We start from the raw sequence: 17325 nt of genomic DNA on the forward strand, positions 1-17325 counted from the left end.
GTAGGATCTTTCTAATAACCGGGTGCTTTGTTTTGCTCTTATCGTGTCTACCCATATCAATCGTTGAAGCCTGTGAACTATATAATATGACTGTCTTCTTGGTGACTTCTACATTGTGATCCCTACTTTCCATCAAAGTAAAGCTATTGAAGCATCACATACCCAACCACCCAAAGTACCATCAAAGTCATTGCAATCGGATCATCACGAGACGAGCGCGCAAACAAGAAGAAGATGCTATTGAAGTGATAGCTCAACAGCGTTTACATACATGAATGATGTGCCAATCTGAAACACGCCTCCCCATCATCAATCACATCGTGCGTCCACCCTTATCTCGCACCAAACACCGCATATCTCTCGCATTATCTCCCTCCCCCTGACTCGCTCGTCACATCTCTCTCCACATACCAAGCCCATACTTATGCAACGCATGTACCAAGACTGTACCAATCCTCTTGACCCGGATGTGAGGTTCCGGTGTACCGCCCCGCCTTTCCTTTCGCCTCGTCTCTCGCCTCGCGCTGCAGGTTGTGTGCATGAGGTTAGAGGGTTGTTGCTTGAGTTGTGCTGGGGCTGGTGCCGGTGGGTGAGGTGTGTGGGAGGGTGGGTACGCAGTACTGTGCAGTGGATAGGTGGATATGTAGAGCGGAAAGTGGAGATGCGCTGGGGGATCAGGCCACCAAGCTATTGTCCGTGTCTGCACTGTCTGCTTGATGGTAGATGTGCGGTAGCTTGTAGTATTGGGCAAAATATATGTACTGTCTGTTGCCTTAGGATCTTGGGTGTCGGGCAGATGTGAGATCGCTGTGATGCGTGGATATATGTATTTATGCATATATATATATATATATACAATGTGTCCGCGCAGTGTCTCTCCCCAAAACCAGATTGCTGGTTGTATATGCAACGCCGATGATGCTGTGTCCCTGAACGCCCGTGCTAGTAATGCTTATCCGTACCCAAATCCCATATGCTACATGAATATTGAAAGCGCGGTGAATGCTCCGACGAGCGCGAAGAATGACGTCGAAGTCGAGGATTTCGTAGCAATACCCTCTTGATCTTGAGGCTGTCCAGCGCCCGCGGTATTCGAGCTCGCTCCCCCAGTCCCAGTCGCTGTCCTCGATGCCGAAGGAGATGCGGTACCTATAAACTCCAAGTCAGCCAAAGTTACTTCGATGTTACTTCGAAAAAGGTCCAAACATACCAGTAGAACTCTCACTCTCAGCAACAACATCCTGCTCCTGTCCCAACACACCCAATCCCACTCTACTGCCCTCGAAATCAAAAACACTGTACACGTTCTTAAGAAACACATCGCCCACCAACCACTGATTATCGCCAAACGTCTTCCTGCCTACGATATTACTCCTGCACAACTCCGACCCATCATCTTTACCCCCCACCCAATCCGCCGTGGAGATATTGTATACACGATCGTTGAAACTGAACTGTATGGCAGCGCGCGTATCGCAGGGCACGAAGAACGTCTCGCCATCTTGTTCGAAGCCCTGGATTTGGGAATGTAGAGCCAGCGCATCCGGTTCAGGGATGAGGATGAAGGATGTGCCTGTGTCCATGATTGCCGTTCGGTCGACTCCAGTGGTAAGGTTAGCAGACTTCCCATCTACACCAGCGTCTTGCAAGGGTATCTCCCAGAACCCTGACTCGTTGTCTACGCATTCGATGTAGTTTATGTCGCCAGTGAAACGATCTTTGTTCACTTCTCCCAGATTCAGTTCGCCATCCATCTTGCCGTCCTCGCCTCGACTCAAATGTATACCGTAGAGTTTCGCGCCGATGAGGTCCTGACTGGAAAGCAGGTCCATGATTTGTGGTGCGGTGATTTCATCGTCCCCTGTGCCTTGGACGCCGCGGCCGATGCCGAGGATGCCGTCCATAGGGTATGCGCGGAACTCGTCGGATACGTTCGTCGCGAGGCCGAATGTGAGGGTGGGAGAGAGGGAGGGGCCGAGGTGGAGTACGTCGGTCGCGAGGTGCCCGGAGGAGGAACCTGTGCCGTAGGTCACGCTGAAGGGGGTTGAGGCGTCGGTCTGGGTGTTATGTTAGCATTTGTATTTATGTACGACCTGACAAAAGATTGCCTAGGTGAAGAGAGATAGAGATGGCAAGCAAAACGTACTTTCAGCGTACTCGAGTCCGCCGTCCCGAAAGTCGCATGCGTCTTACACGCTTCGCTCTCGCACTCCTCGCTCATAACCCAGGTATTGCTCGCCGCTGAATCGAGGAGTAGATGGTATTCATCCGTGCTGTCGCCGAACGTTACGGCGACCATGTAGCTGAGATCACTGCCATCTTGGTCTATGGCTACGCTGTTTTCTAGGCTGGGGTTGTTCGAATTGACGATGTTGTAGGCGTTTTGGCGGGAGCGTAATGAGGGTGTGCGTATGCGACGGAGCGGGAGCGTTATGGAGCGCGAGGTGCCGGCTTGGGGGGACGGTGGTTGCGGGGAGGTGCGGTGCGAGTGTCTTGAAGCGGAGGCTGTCTTGCCGGAGGTATAGTGGTAGGGGTAGAATGCTGTCGCTGTGGGTAGGATTGCTGCCGTTGAGAGCGCGAGCCAGGTTGGTAGGAAGGTGTGCATGGTGTTGTGACGTCGGTGTCTAGAGTCTGAGCTCTTCAGTCCTTTCGCCTTTCCAATTGCTTTGTGCCTTCTTCTCGAGGATTCGTGGTATCAAAGTCGCTTTCCAGATTCCAAGTGCGATGTTGTTAACGCGTCTCGTTCGCCTTCAGCCGTGAACGAATCCAAACAACCCAATCGCCAGAAACGAACGTAAATAACAAGGCACAGTAAACGTATACACAAGAAGAAGAAAAGATAATGACTACGCAATACCCGCCTGAACGAATGGCACCTAGGTAGGACGTGCGGCTGAAAAGAAGGACAATGCGGGTATGATCATCCAAAAGGTCCAAGTAGGTAAACAGTCCCTCAAGCTGTCCAAACGCCACAGAAAACCCAAGTTATCGTGAATAACAAGAAGAAGACGAAGAGAAACGTAGAGCAGTTCAGACGAAAGAAAGCACCAACGCCATCGCGCCATGCACCGCGCAAGCCTCACCCAACATGACGTCCTTGGCTCTCTCTCCTTCCCTATCACGATATGGATCCATCGGACGCGCAACCCGGCGAGTTAAGCTATGTGGGGCGCTAGCGCGCCCATCGTGTTTACCCCTGGAACCGACGTTCGTTTGAAACAGCGACTTCATGTCTGACAGGACCAATGACAGCTGCATGATGTAGCAATCTGCATCGGTTGTCTAGCATCTGGCATCTTCCTCGTTGGGGGCGATGACGGGTTCAAGGCTTTGATTTGCTGGTTGGTAGAGCTGATGTAGACGATCTTAGGAAGGGGAGGTGGGCTTGGCGTAATGCGATGGGCGACGGGGAGGCCGATGGGGGACGGTCGGTTTGGGAGTGGAGTGTCTTGATTATGCAATAGTCCTGGGCGATGGAAGAGTCTTTGTAGCACTGCCATTGTATGTACAAGAGAAGGTGTCTATGACGGGTTCATTCAAATGTTTCTACGAGATCTGGCTGCGAAAGTTTTCACATCTACTATTTCGCCCCCGCCTGTATCATCTCTGGTGCTTTCTTGACACCCACCACCTTCTTCGCCTCCATAATCTCCAGCCTGCTGAGACCCATACCGCTCAGGTATTCGTTGAAGCTGCCAAGGACCTTCTCAAGACCTTGTCTGAGACATTCTCTAGCTTCATCTACTTCAGGCACCTTCCTCCTCTCCGCTTCTGGTTTGCCATTCGTCTCCTTGTCACTCCAATGGATAGGAGCTGTGTCCATGTACTCATCGATCTTCTTCAGCGCAATAGTGAATATGCGCACTATGCTCGGGATTCCTTGGTGAAAGCGTCCTAAGCTGTCTTCTGCAAGAGAAAACACCGCAAGATTTGCTAATGCAGTCGCGGCATTGCAAACTTGGGAAAGTTGAGAGTAAGGTGCGCCGAGAACAACAATGTTCGACGTCCGTTGGAAGGAATGTTGGAACAGTAAGCCGACCGGGGAAGAAACAAGCTTGTTGTAATAAGTCGTAAAGAACGACTCGGCTTCCCTGACACCTTCTTGGGCCTTCTTCATTCCCTTGTTGATGGCTTCCCGACTGTATGCTTGCTGTGCGTTTCCTGGAGCGCTGTGTGACTTTGCAATACTGGCGGTTGCTGCTTCGACATGTTCCCACCTGGTACTCGGTTGTGGTGGCGCAGCAGCAATCGGCTTGTCGTCCTTCAGCGGTTGTGCGATACGAGGAACCAGATTGATAGGCCCAGTTGGCTTGTCTTGACCTGATGCGTCGCTGGGCTGATAGGCTGGATCGAGACCAGCACTGACGCGTTCGATAAGCCACTTGAGCTGTCCTAAACAGATATCCGTAACTTGCTGATGTGTCGGAGCCTTCTTACGATCCATCTCGCTGTAGATAGTCTTGCGCCGCTCGGGAAAGGCGTCGGTGATGAGAGCTAGCTCCCAAAATGCAATGGCCTGAATTAGTTAGCAGTGAACGTAGTAATAGTATCACTTCCTCTTACCTTGACAGTATCCTTCTTCGACTTGAGTCCGTTCAGAAGGGATCCATTGGGGTCGGTAGAGTCGTTCGTGATGGGCACATCGTTCTTCAAGGGCTCTTGTGCGAGGTACACATCGAAGGTCTTGTTGACAAACTCCCAGAGCACAACGAGAAGCGTTCCTTCTGTTACGAACATGAAGCAGAGAGGAAGAAATGGAGCAAGTCCTGTAGGTGTGGAAGTCTTGGACAAGCTCCAGAGGTATCGACTGAAGCTGTAGTAGTAGCTCCAGATCAGGTTTCGAGTTCCGAGGTAGTAAAGACAGAAACCGGCAGCTGCAATGACTGAGGCCAAGAAGGTCGATTGTGTTGCAATGCCCTTGAGCGACCTCGTAAGGACATGTCTGGGCTTGGGGCCCCGTCTTGCTGGGGTCAAAGTGGTCGCGTCACCCCGCTCCTTCTTTGGCTTCATCGCCTGCAATTCAATCTTGTCGTAGTCCCTCCACAAGTGTACTCCAGATTGTGCTGCTGATAGCAGGTAGAAGAGATAGCGCAGGTAGAGCGGCCTCTCGTTCAGCCGGAATCGCTCGTGCATGCGGCCGGCCTCGATGAAGTTGAGTCTGGCTTGGGTGCCCCGCGACCAGATATATGTTTCGACAAATAGCATCGCGGAGAAAGCGTATGCGACGAGCGTGATCAGCGTCGCAGGACCGAAGAAGTATTTCTTGAACGTCTCGAATCGGGTCTCTGTTTGGCGGCGGCCAACATGCCACTGGGCGACGCGAAGGACGTAGATGGAAAGGGCGGAGAGAAATATGAGAAGGGTCCGGATGCCAGTGAGGCCTAGAGGAAACCACAGCCATAGCACTGTTTCTGTTAGTAGGTGTCTCTGGATTTCATTCAGAGTCTCTCACTGTTATCCCATTCTCCCATCCAGCACGCGATCGCATAGCATAGTAGCAGCGTGTATCGACTGGCCTTGTTGAATCTTCGGTGCAGAGCTGGCGTCAGGTAGTCTCTGTACGGGCGCACTTGCGTTCCCAGCGGTGCGAGCGCCATGTTTGCGACAGTTCGGACGGAGAGAGCGTATGAGTGAGGAACGGGCTATATCATAGCAAAGAAACAGAAGGATGGCGTCGCGCCAAGGGTAATTCGAACGCGCTGGTGCGGCAGTCTGGAGTACTGCAGCAAGGAAAGCTGCCCGACTTTGTCAAACAAACATTGTTGATCGGCGCAGCTACCACTTCGTCGCCGACAGCTGCACGCTTACCTAAGAGATCCGCTTGTGCCTTGAGCCATGTGCCCTAGCCGCGGTCCTTCGTCATCGCCGCAGGAACCACCGAGCACCAACCTCCAGGTAGCCACGATTGGACTTGCGTACTAGGCTGCAACGACCCCACACACGATCGCATAGCTTCAAACATCGTCCAGACACTCTTCTAGAAGATTACCGGGTGCCGCTTCTCTTATCCGGCACCATGTCGTTCCAACGCTCCAGCGCCCTCGAATCGCAACCCACGACATGGCGAAGGGACGACGATCCGTCATACGCCGATGACCCAGAGTTCCGCGACTTCGCCGACAAGCTTTCCGACGACCTCTTCGCCCTGACCCGCAACGTCGCCCGCCTGTCGCAAGAGACGGGCAAGCTAGGGACCAAGCACGAGACCGCCCGCGTGCGCGAGCGCGTGAAGACCACCGTCGAAGAGACATCGGAAAAGTTCAAAGAGCTTGGAGAGGGATTGAAGAAGATCACGACCTGGCCCGATGTTGGCGTATGGATATCTCGTTCTTGAGATGGAAGCCGGTAGCTAACAGACCACAGCCCTCGCAGAAGTTCACGCAATCGAAGCTCCAGCGCGAATTCAAAGCAACACTCACTGAGTTCCAACACCTCCAGAAGCAAGCGCTAGAGAAAGAGAAGCAGTCGGCACAAGCGGCACGCACAGCCCTGCAAGACGTATCATCGCCAAGCGAAGAGCGGGGAGGAGACTTTGGGCAACAACAAGAGCAGGAGCAGCTGCGCTTGGCAAACCAGGATGAGGTCGACTTCCAGGAGTCGATGATCATTGAGCGCGAGTCTGAGATCCGCAACATCGAGCAGTCGGTTGGGGAACTCAACGAGCTGTTCCGTGATGTTGCGCATATGGTGCACGAGCAGGGTGCTCAACTCGACATCATCGAGGAGAATGTCGAGGTCACGCATGACGCGTCGCGAGGTGCACATGTGAACCTTAAGCAGGCGAGCAACTACCAGAAGAGCGCGAGGAGTAAGGCGTGCATTCTGCTGCTCATTCTCGCTATTGTTCTGGTCATCATCATTCTTGCGGTCGTTCTGGATTAGATGATACGTACATCGTCTCTGTAATGCTTGGTTCTGCTTGTTTCGGCGTTGCATTGTACATTTGGGGGGATCTTATACCATGGTGCATTTCATTGCAAATTTCTGTCGTTTTCGAACCGTGGTTTTGCCAAATGTGCAGTCTAGCTGTCCATGTTATGTCATAAAGTGGCTCTTATGTTAGCCATATCATATCTAATCGATGTTCAACATTTCCTCTCTCACTATCGTGTGTCCTTCCTGCGTTGGTTGCTCGCTCCTTCCCCCACGTGCTTCTCTGGCCAGGACTCACCTCAATGAGAAGGCGCGCTACGAAAACTTTCGCTTACCACACTCACTTTCGCTTCACCTCTCACATAGCTTGCTGCTACTTCTTTCCTGAGCTGTGACAGCAACAATCGTCTACGAACCGCCGTCGACTGCGGCTGTCGACGCCTCCAACCTTTCTCCCTCTACAACTTCGTGGCAGCTCTGTCGCTGTTGCTACTACCTACACAAGCCATGAGCGCCCCGGGTACCTCGCCACCAAAGGTTGTGCCGCCACTTCACAGGTACATCTTTCAGGCCGACAGATGGACAAGAACTGACCTTGACTTAGTGTCACATCTCAACAAAGTGCTCCAGCGAACGTCATCATCGAAGTCGGCCCAGACGGCAACAAATACTACATCCAGAAGGCCTTTCTGGTACATTACTCCGAATACTTCAGCAAAGCACTCAGCGGAACATGGGAGGAAGCCAAGAACGGAGTCGTGACTCTCACCGACGTATTGCCTGGTGTCTTCAACCTCTTCGTGGAATGGCTGTATACTCAGCATCTTCCCAGCAACTACTCCCAGATCGCAGATGGAACAACCCATGAGCACAAGTGGATGATCAGGCTGTACGTGTTTGCAGATCGTTTCGCGGTGGCAGCATTACGAACAGCGATGAACCGAGCGATCGTCAAAAAATACAGCAAGCCATCCCTGCCTCCCTATTCGTCGATCATATATGCCTTCGATAACCTTCCTTCAACAGATCCAATCCTAGATCTGCTCGTGGACATTACTTTCATCACATGGCACTCTTCCCGCGACGGCCCCAAAGGAGCGGCGATGATCCAGGACTTGCCAAAGGACTTCTTCATACGCTTCTACATGAGAGTCGGCAACGAACGTGCTCAAAACCGTGCAAACGTATTCGGCGCTTTCGATATTGACTTTTGTAGCTATCATGAGCATGAGAACGAAGCGGATAAGGACAATTGCCCCATCCAGTACAAACCGGCCGCCGGAAAATACAAATTGGAGCGGCCGGATGTCAACAAGAAACCAAAGGACACAGGCAGCTCCTCGTAGAGCATGGTCATATATGTGGGGGCTTGTACTTGCTGTATGATCATGGCAACTAGATGACGGTTCACGCCATATACGGGTATCTACTCAACATTCGGCGATTAGGTAGCAACAGTCGCTCTAGGCGCTGTTGACAGGCTCGCCCTTCTCATCAATCAAACTCTCTTCAGTCTTGACTGGACCTTCACCAACACCTGTCAAGATGACTCTGCTGACACCCTCTTCCAAGAATGTGATGGCGGGACCGGCGTCAAACTTGACCTTCTCGAGCGCGTCGGCGTTGGCCTGAACAGCCTGGCCCCTCTCGCCTTGCCAGCCATCCTTCTCGTTCAGGATCTGCTTGAACAGACCAGCAACCTCCTTCTCGTTTTCCTCAAGGTAGTACACAACAGCGTTTGGGCCCGCATCGAAGGTGTACGCAGCAATGATCTTCCCAGCCGCAGCGTTGATGCTCTCAACGACCTTGATAGCCGCACGAGAAACGTCGTTGAGGTAGAAGATCGGAGGGAAGGTATCGAGGCAAGTAGCGTGGAAAGAGTTGCTGTCCATCATGGTAAGCTTACCAAAAGCCTCAAAGTCCTTGTCCTGAATAGCCTTCTGCATTTCCTTCATGCGCTTTGGGACCGTCTCGGTAGCTCTCGATTGGAAGAGGCTAGATGTAGCAACAGTGATCTGCATACCAGAGGTACTTGACACACCCTTCTTTGCTGCGCTGACAACCAAGATGACAGCGCGCATGTTGGGCCAATGGCTCGCAGGCGCAACCTGGAAAGCCACACTATCACTGCCATCCGAAGCGGAGCCTTGTTCCCAGCCTACATATCCGCCGAAAAGCGAGCGGCACGCGGAGCCAGAGCCCTGCCTTGCGATGCGGGAGAGGTCGGTCGGCGAAGAAGGGAGCTCGTAGAGGTTTGCAATTGCGCGGACAAGAGCAGCGAAACCGGCAGCCGAACTAGCCAGTCCAGCGGCGGTGGGGAAGTTGTTCTCGGAAACGATGCGCAGAGGGAGGTCGGCGAGTTTAGCGAGGCTAGAGTCCTTGTCCTCGAGCTGCTTCCTCAGTGCCCTCAGCTCCCTGAAGCACGCTTGTGTCCTAGCACCAGAAACATCCTGCGATTGGCCGTTCAGGAGAAGAGTGTCCTCTTTCGGGTAATTGGACGAGCACGACGCGGTGGTGTGGGTGCGGAGGTCGGACTGCGCGAGGGTGACGCTGAGGGAGGAGTTGGTGGGGAGGTTGAGCTTGGGGTCGCGCTTTCCCCAGTATTTGATGACCGCGATGTTGACCGGGGCGGTGGTGCTGGCACGGTGGATGTCGGACATTTTGGCGTTTGATATACAGGAACGGAGGGAGGGAAAGAAGCAAAACACTGAGGGTAGCGGTGAAAGTCAAGGGGGCTTGGTGGGGTTTAATGTTTATATGCAGGGTCTAGTTGGATGCGGTCTAGAAAGCGCGGATCTAGGACAGTGACTCGAGACAGCGGAATTACCTGCACGATGACAGGTTAGACAGGTCCAATCTTAGAAATTGGCCGTCTACTACAGATTATACTCCGGCCGTGAGAAGGTATACACCTTGACGCTGTCCAACGCGGTGGAATGCGGTAGTTGAAGGCCAGCCAATCAGACGCACCTGATTCCCGCAAAGGCCCGTGCCCAACATTTCTCGATGGCTTCCGTCACCATCCCGAGTTTCTCGGAACCCGACAAAACCAACCTCACACATCTCCACCACAATGTCCTCGCAAGACGACCCCGCAGCCGCCTGCCCCGTCGACCACAAGACACGCGAAGCATGGCTCGCCCAAGCACGCGCCCAAAACGGCTCCACACCACCAAATCCCCATAGCACACCCATCCCAACACCCGCCGCCGCCGCCGCGCCAGCACCCTCGCAATCCGCCGTCCAGCAATCCTGCGACTCCTCCTCCCTCGACCAAAGCACCACCTCCCCACCCCCAAGCAGCACAAGCATCCTCTCGCAAATACGCCTCGGCACCGACCGCGAAGTAAGCACAATACCACGCGCGCTCCCCTCCCAAATCGCAGCACAACCCGCACCCAATGCACGACCGGCAAACAACGAGCGCGACACCGGCTCCGACAAGAAAACCGGAAACTGGATCTACCCGTCCGAGCAAATGTTCTTCGACGCCATGCGCCGCAAATCCTACGACCCCTCCGCCCCAGACATGCGCACCATAGTGCCCATCCACAACGCGGTCAACGAACGCGCATGGCACGAGATCAAAACCTGGGAAAGCGGGCGCGGGAGCGAGAAATGCGGCGGGCCTAAATTGGCGAGTTTCTCTGGGTTGAGCACGAGTTTAACGCCACGGGCACGGTGGAAGAGTCTGATGGGGTATCGGCCGCCGTTTGATAGGCATGATTGGGTGGTGGATCGGTGTGGGACGAAGGTTGAGTATGTGATTGATTTTTATGCAGGGAGGGATGAGGGGAAGGTGGGGAAGGCACTCAATTTTTATTTGGATGTTAGGCCTAAGTTGAATAGTTGGGAGGGGGTTAAGATGAGGGTGGCGAGGTTTTGGGGGTTTTAGGGATGGAAGATGGGGGAGAGATGGGGGTTGTAGGATAGATTTGTATATATGTATGATTAGTTGACTTGGGAGTGGGGTATAGACATGAAGTTGATGAGTATGGATAGATGTATATATGAACGCGAACGGGAATAGAGTAACTTCGCTCAAGAAGGGAATCCTGCGCCTGAAACGCGCAGTCGACGCTACCATACGCCTCTATGCGCCATGCGTCCATCTGAGACTTAATTATATCCCCGGAAACAACTCCCTCTAAGAACTTCTCCTCCCACCCTCCGACATCAAGATACGTACAGCCGAACGTACGACAAAGTCTATCCCTCATCAGAACCAGAACGCATTCATCCCAACCACCTCCTAATCTAGTAAACATCCACGCCCAACTTCCTCAACTTATTACAATTCTTCAACTCCATATTCCGCGCCTTATTCATAGCCTCCTGATCGACACTAAACCACCCCTGCGCCTCTTCCATCGCCCTCCGCTGCCTAACCCTCTCATTCTGACACCTCGTATTCGTAATATGCACATACTGATTCTCAGCTATATCATCCAGCTTACGCCATTTCTTCGGTGTGTATTCATGCACATCCTTGGGATCGACGTAGTAATCTATCTTTATCCGCGTGGACACGCGCTTGAGTGTGTTGGGGGAGCGCGGTGTTTCGAAGACGAGGTTGGGACTTGCGGAGGTGGAGGTTGAGCCGGAGAAGAGGGAGGAGAGGAGGGGGAGGACGAAGAGGAAGAGGAGGGGGAGCAGGTTGGCGAAGGCGGAGGAGAGGTTTTGTTGGCCTTCGCTGCCGGGGGGGACGGCGGTGCCGGGGCGTCTGCGTGGGCGGCCGCCGCCGAATTGGTGGACGCGGACGCCGGGGCCGCCGCCGAGGTTGAAGACGAAGCCTGGGCCTGTGTCCATGCCGCCTGTGTGTGTTAGTTCGTTGTCGTCTTTTTGTTCTTGTTGTGCAGTATAGACCACAACTTCAAGACCGAGGTCTCTGGGCAAAGGAAAACGTACCAAAAGGCCCCCCAAACGCACCCCCAAAGAACTGTCTAAACAACTCTTCAGGCGTCATCTCCTCCTCAAACCCACCCCCTCCTCTCCTCGCAAACCCATTCCCAAACGGACTCGCACCACCCCCTCCATTCGCACTCGCATGCGCCCTCGGATCAAACCGCGCATCTGGATCCCCACCAAACTGATCGTACTTCTTCTTCTTATCCGGATCACTCAGCACCTGGAACGCCTTGCTGACCAGCTTGAACGCATCGTCGGCGCCGTCGTACCCGTTCTTGTCCGGATGCGTGAGGAGCGAGAGCTTGCGGTACGCTTTCTTGATATCCGAGTCTGAACAGCTGGCTTTTACTTCTTCCAGACCGAGGATCTTGTAGTAGGCGGTTGGCGCGCATGATTTGATGCGTATTACGGCGGCTTTTTGCTCGACCGTGAAGGCTCGGCCGGCGCTGCCGTCGTGGTGGTCTCGCGATTTGGCGTCGGAGCCCGAGGTTTTGCCTGACATTGTGTGCTGTGTGAGAGGTGGTTTGTGGGGTATCGGTGTGTTGTGGTGGGAGATTGTGCTGCCGGGGCAGGCAGCGGTGGGGGTGGGAGGCCGATGCGCAAGTGTGGACGGCTGGTGATAATGCGGCGGTGATGGCGATGGGTGTGCGTGAATCAAATGTCGTCCCGTGACGGGGTTGTGGTTGTATTAGTCGTTAAGGCGTTATCTGTTGTCTGTCGAAGTTCGCGAGTCCCGGAGGCCAGTTTCCATGTGCTGGGTTGGCACGGGCGGGCGGTCCACTTGCCGGACCAACGTCATGGTCTTCACCCAATCTCAACCCATGTACCCTTCTGCGCGCATTTGTTCCTGAGCACTGGACATATTCACTCGTCAGTCAATTCTTTTACACACTTCAATAGCACACACGCACTCCACAATGCCCGAACAACCGAAAGCCTCCATGCTGCAATCGCTGAGGAATTGGGGAGGTACGTCTATCCCATCACTTCCTGATTCACCTCGTCGCACGTGCCTCACATTGTCTTGTACAAACATCGAGGCAAGGTCACTAACTCAATCATTTTTGTACAGAGAACTCCGTGCCGCCAACACTCCTCGCCACCCTAATCACAGCCCAACATGCTCGTCCATTCCAGTTCTTCCCCATGACGTTTACACCCGTGTTGCTCTTCTCCTCCTACCTGAACTTGAGCAACTACAAGACCGATGCTGCCGGTATCACGGCTGCATGGAGTGGGTTGTATGCATTGCTTGCTATGCGGAGAAGTCAGGTATGTTTTAATCAATTTTCCACGTGGAAGGATTTCTTCATCAGACTACATTGAGAGTGGCAAAATCTAACCAAAAACAGGGCATCAAAAACAAGCTCAGCGCTCGCGGCATAGTAAGAGGCGGCTCACTCGCTCTCTGCGCGATCAATGTAGCTGGCTGCGGTCTAGCCTACACATTCGGCAAGCGAGAAAAGGAAGAGAAGAAAGCATAGAGCTCGACAAACGCCGTCATTTGTAACATTATGTATCCCTAAGATTGTAATCTCTAAAACTAGTCATGCGATGTTGCAATGAGATCTATCAGGTGCAACCCATCTCAAAGACGCCGTCGCTATGCTGAATAATCGACATCATTTGCGAGATACGTTATCAATCCCAGGCATCACCCCAGCCTTCCTCTTCTTCGTCAGCTTTCGGCTCTTCTTTCTTGACTTCTTTCTTAGGCGGCACGATGACCTTTCTCGTCGTTCCTGTCGTGCTCGATCTGCTTCCTACTGCCGGTCTAGCGGCCTTTGCTGCTGGCGCAGCTGATTTGGTGAGACCCTTTGGAAGAGCGTTCTTCGTGGGCTTCTTCGCATTCGATTGAGCTGCCAACCATCCCGCGAAGTCAGGCTCGCCCTTGTCATCATATGACGTCGTGGATACTGGCTTCGACACGGCTGGTGTACCCCATGGATCCTCCTCGTCTTGTGGTTTGTCCTCTTCGTCAGCGAAGCCGCCCCAGTCATTGTTGAAGTCTTCTGCCTCGTCATCAAACGCCGCTGCTGGATCTGGTGATTTGATGGTAGGAATTGAAGCGGTACTCTTCGCGCTATGAAGAGTCATTCCGGGCTTTGTGGCTACAGGGACTGGTGGTTTGCTGGTTGTTGTGGTAGCTGGTGGTACAGAGGACGATCTTTGATCCACTGCTCCATTGGTTACAGAGTTGGCCTGCATCTCGCCGCTTGTAGATGCTAACTTGTTTGTGAAACTTGAAATGGCCCAGCCGGCCCACGAGGTATCGTTTGCAGGTGTTCCAATCCGTGGGGTAGGCCCCCCGCCAGCGGCGAGACCTGGTGATGGTAGCACGGTATCCGGCATTGTGGCCGCGAACTTGCGGATCCGTGCAATGTAGATGTCAACACTCTTCTGTGCTTGGTCGCGAATGAGCTTCTCCTTGTCTACCAACGAAGGACACATGATAGGAAGGAGCTTGGTCGCACAGTCATCTTCCGTGAAGAGATCGGCCGTTGCGGCCAGTGCAAGCAGCGCAGCGTTTCGAGCGTGTACGAACGGGTCACGTAGCGAGCGAGAGAAAGCTGCTGCGAGGACCTTGGCTCGGCTCTGTCAATATGTTAGTGTCTGTTCTGTACGTCGAATGTATCAAGACGCACGCTAGCTCCCAAGTTCCGCGCAATCTTTCCTAGACAGATTGTAGTGTTGGTCCGAATCCCGGGCTGTTCATCGTTTGCCGTCTTTGCTAGATGGCGAAGAAGCTCGCCATTCACTGTTCTGTCTGATAACTTAGGTACCACAGTAAGAATAGCTTTCACTGTCTGTTCTCTCACTACCGGTGCGATGTCCGAGAAGCCAGTCACCTAATGATGTTAGTATTTCGTTCAAGAAATCGAAGTGGCGCTTACCATCTGGGGGAAGATCTTATCGTTCACAAGCTTCTGAGGTAGATGGTCGATCATGAGCGGCAGGTTGTCTAACAAGCAGACCCGTATCCCTCGATCTGGATTTGCGAAAAGCCGTACAACAACCGGTGTGATTTGAGTTTCGTACTCGTCGTCAGAAAGCTTCTGTCCTATTTGCATGACAGTACTGAAAACCTTGGCACCTCCGCCTCCAAACTCGACAGACTTCAGTAGTTCAGGAAGTACCTTCATCTTGAAGAAATCCGCCGGGAAGTCGTCCGCGACTGCATCGAGCTTCCTATGATCGGTCAGCATACTGGTTGGAAATGGATTCTGGAACCACCTACCCGAGTAGCTCATTCCGCTCGTCCTCGGCTTTCAATCCCAGATTCTCAATGTCGTCCGTCACTTGAATCAATGGTGTTTGGAAGAAGCCTCCGATGCGCTTTCCCTGATCCAAAAACTGGCCCACGCTCATACGCGACTTTGGGTTTGGGTTGAGGAGGCGTTTGTATGATTGGTGCATGCTTGGTGGAATGCTCTTCATTTGCCCTAGCTGGTCGCTGCTGTTGTAGCTGCCGTTGAAGACCTCGAAGATAAGGATACCATAGTTGTATGCATCTACGGCGTGCGTCGGGTTCTGCTTAACGACCTCCCACCCTCCCTTGGAAACTTCAGGAGCCATGTACCGTCCCGCATCTGGTATGAGACCACCATAGGTCGGTATTATGGAATCGTCCTCTTTCACAGAGCTCAGCGCATCGAAGCCGCCAAGTTTCCACTCGCCGCTCTCGCTGAAGAATATAGACGCTGGGCGGATGCAGCCGTGTATCGACGCAGCATCGGCATTCACGAACTTGAGCGTCTTCGCAATGTTGTGTAGCCCCCATTTCGTGGTCTCTTCTGTCAGACTCTTCCTCTTAACATGCCAGCTGAGTGGGCTTAGTCGTTCGGTCGCGATGTAGATATATGTCTCCGTCTCTACCGTGTCCAGGACCTTGACGACTCCTGGATGACGCAGGGTGCGTAGTTTGCGGAGCGCATTGCGAGCGAGGGGCAGTCGCGACTTGTTGGCGGTTATGTCGAAGGAGAAGATGCTGCATTTGGAGCCGTCTTCCTAGCAGGCGTACGTTAGCAAGTGTTCGCGCACAGGCAGACCTCCGGGCCATACTCGCTTTGTGCCGTTGTGCAGTGTCCAGATGGAGTCGTTCAAATCGACCCGATCCCCAAATGTGTAACCAAAGGCAGGGCCCTGCGATATCGCAGACGCGACCGCTGATTTGAGAAAATTCATAGCGCTGCCGTAACTTTGGTGAATCTGTACAGCAAGCACATGCAAGTGCACGCAGAGGCCAGATGCGCCTGCCCCACCGGATCATCGGCACGTGATAGCGCGCTCCACGCTCGACGCACAGCCCTGGAGCCCTTGATTCTTTCCGTCCTCAACACCGGACGACACAACAACGGCGCACTCTCGCTTTTACCTGCCGCCTCGCATCCTTCTCTCACCCATACGCATGAGAAATCAAAAACTCCGCATGGCCGCTCGCAGGCTGTTCTCACATCGTCATCTCCCGTATGTCGCGCGGAAGCGGCACCTTGTCCTAGACGCGTCTCTCCGGACTAAGCCCACTCTATTCCAAGTCGGGTCAGCGGATTGAAACACACAGCAAGTAAGTACCCATGTACTGACATCTGACACGGATCCTTTCTCCCATGATGACCATTGGTAAAAGGTTAGATCGCTGAGCACACTGAGATGGTTTGCCTTTGCGCCTGCGGCGTGGCCTAGTATGTCGCGGCCTTCACTGTTTGCGCGTGCTTGCCCGCTGAAGAAACAAAGCGGAAGCCTCCAGTGCAGCGAAATGCTGCCATGCAACAAACAAACTGAGCAGAACGGATCCACCTCGTTCAACGTCGCCTGACTTTTCCAACGATAATCCAAAAGTACACGCTGACATTCTTGTACTATTGCAGGTACTAGCTCTCCGTCCAACATTCCAAATGGAAAATCATGAGCACGAACAACAGGGGCCTTCTGAACCTGGTCTCAAGCTACCAAATCATGATCGGCCTGGCATTTTCCACAAGGAAGTCTCAGGGGAGCCTCCCACCTTGAGCCAAAGTCACGCACAGCCGCGCCGAAAGAGTGTGATATCACCGCCTCCAATAAAGCGTCAACGCACAACATCCGGCAAACCCAACTCGACGATTCGAAAGGCAGGTCTTTCGACTGACCCTAGCGCAATCACGCACAGGTATGGAGGATGTTGAGGAATACGTAGCTATACTGACGAGTACTATAGCTTCAATGAACACGTTGTAGACACCTCGACTGCGCAAAGTAACCGGAACGCGGGCATAATACCGGTCTCCAAGTCGTTCCCAGCACCAACTGCTCCCCAACCACATGTAAACCGGAACGCCCGCGATATCTCAGGAAGGCGCCATGTATCTCAATCAAGAAAGCCCTTGAATTCCGGTTCATTTCCTAAAGCTACCTGTCTTATCTGTGATAAATCCAGTGCCACGAGCTATAACCCGATAGTCGCATGCTCGGGATGCTCTAGATCATACCATGATAGCTGTCGAAAGCCTCCGCTCGCCCCGGGCACTAATCCGTAAGGAGCTCACGCCTTCATGATAAATAGAG

At 53.3% G+C, this 17325-nt stretch overlaps 9 protein-coding genes across 9 annotated transcripts; 4 read left to right on the plus strand and 5 right to left on the minus strand.

Annotated features, from left to right (window-relative positions):
* Nucleotides 1-976: 976 nt before the first annotated feature.
* On the minus strand, nucleotides 977-2605 carry J4E84_007415 (uncharacterized protein; the record flags this gene model as incomplete). The annotated part of the gene is made up of 3 exons (XM_049389999.1): nucleotides 977-1149; nucleotides 1211-2057; nucleotides 2147-2605. The coding sequence occupies 3 exons, from the start codon at nucleotides 2603-2605 to the stop codon at nucleotides 977-979; spliced, it is 1479 nt and encodes a 492-aa protein (XP_049242299.1).
* A 975-nt stretch (nucleotides 2606-3580) lies between these two features.
* J4E84_007416 (uncharacterized protein) lies at nucleotides 3581-5597 on the minus strand (the record flags this gene model as incomplete). Its single annotated transcript, XM_049390000.1, has 3 exons — nucleotides 3581-4516; nucleotides 4564-5405; nucleotides 5453-5597. 3 exons carry the CDS (start codon nucleotides 5595-5597, stop codon nucleotides 3581-3583), a joined length of 1923 nt encoding a protein of 640 aa, XP_049242300.1.
* Nucleotides 5598-6016: 419 nt separating this feature from the next.
* Nucleotides 6017-6882, plus strand: J4E84_007417 (uncharacterized protein; the record flags this gene model as incomplete). The annotated part of the gene is made up of 2 exons (XM_049390001.1): nucleotides 6017-6313; nucleotides 6364-6882. 2 exons carry the CDS (start codon nucleotides 6017-6019, stop codon nucleotides 6880-6882), a joined length of 816 nt encoding a protein of 271 aa, XP_049242301.1.
* A 498-nt stretch (nucleotides 6883-7380) lies between these two features.
* J4E84_007418 (uncharacterized protein) lies at nucleotides 7381-8219 on the plus strand (the record flags this gene model as incomplete). Its single annotated transcript, XM_049390002.1, has 2 exons — nucleotides 7381-7430; nucleotides 7478-8219. The coding sequence occupies 2 exons, from the start codon at nucleotides 7381-7383 to the stop codon at nucleotides 8217-8219; spliced, it is 792 nt and encodes a 263-aa protein (XP_049242302.1).
* A 117-nt stretch (nucleotides 8220-8336) lies between these two features.
* Nucleotides 8337-9533, minus strand: J4E84_007419 (uncharacterized protein; the record flags this gene model as incomplete). Its single annotated transcript, XM_049390003.1, has 1 exon — nucleotides 8337-9533. The coding sequence occupies one exon, from the start codon at nucleotides 9531-9533 to the stop codon at nucleotides 8337-8339; it is 1197 nt and encodes a 398-aa protein (XP_049242303.1).
* Nucleotides 9534-9946: 413 nt separating this feature from the next.
* J4E84_007420 (uncharacterized protein) lies at nucleotides 9947-10768 on the plus strand (the record flags this gene model as incomplete). The annotated part of the gene is made up of 1 exon (XM_049390004.1): nucleotides 9947-10768. The coding sequence occupies one exon, from the start codon at nucleotides 9947-9949 to the stop codon at nucleotides 10766-10768; it is 822 nt and encodes a 273-aa protein (XP_049242304.1).
* Nucleotides 10769-11130: 362 nt separating this feature from the next.
* Nucleotides 11131-12283, minus strand: J4E84_007421 (uncharacterized protein; the record flags this gene model as incomplete). The annotated part of the gene is made up of 2 exons (XM_049390005.1): nucleotides 11131-11687; nucleotides 11782-12283. 2 exons carry the CDS (start codon nucleotides 12281-12283, stop codon nucleotides 11131-11133), a joined length of 1059 nt encoding a protein of 352 aa, XP_049242305.1.
* Nucleotides 12284-12698: 415 nt separating this feature from the next.
* On the plus strand, nucleotides 12699-13265 carry J4E84_007422 (uncharacterized protein; the record flags this gene model as incomplete). The annotated part of the gene is made up of 3 exons (XM_049390006.1): nucleotides 12699-12750; nucleotides 12854-13053; nucleotides 13134-13265. 3 exons carry the CDS (start codon nucleotides 12699-12701, stop codon nucleotides 13263-13265), a joined length of 384 nt encoding a protein of 127 aa, XP_049242306.1.
* A 157-nt stretch (nucleotides 13266-13422) lies between these two features.
* Nucleotides 13423-15966, minus strand: J4E84_007423 (uncharacterized protein; the record flags this gene model as incomplete). Its single annotated transcript, XM_049390007.1, has 5 exons — nucleotides 13423-14376; nucleotides 14427-14630; nucleotides 14676-14970; nucleotides 15020-15789; nucleotides 15844-15966. 5 exons carry the CDS (start codon nucleotides 15964-15966, stop codon nucleotides 13423-13425), a joined length of 2346 nt encoding a protein of 781 aa, XP_049242307.1.
* Between the last annotated feature and the right edge of the window lie 1359 nt (nucleotides 15967-17325).

This window comes from Alternaria hordeiaustralica, assembly GCF_023758085.1.
Source record: "Alternaria hordeiaustralica strain BMP 2776 chromosome Unknown scaffold_16, whole genome shotgun sequence".
In the NCBI taxonomy this organism is placed as follows: Eukaryota; Fungi; Ascomycota; class Dothideomycetes; order Pleosporales; family Pleosporaceae; genus Alternaria; species Alternaria hordeiaustralica.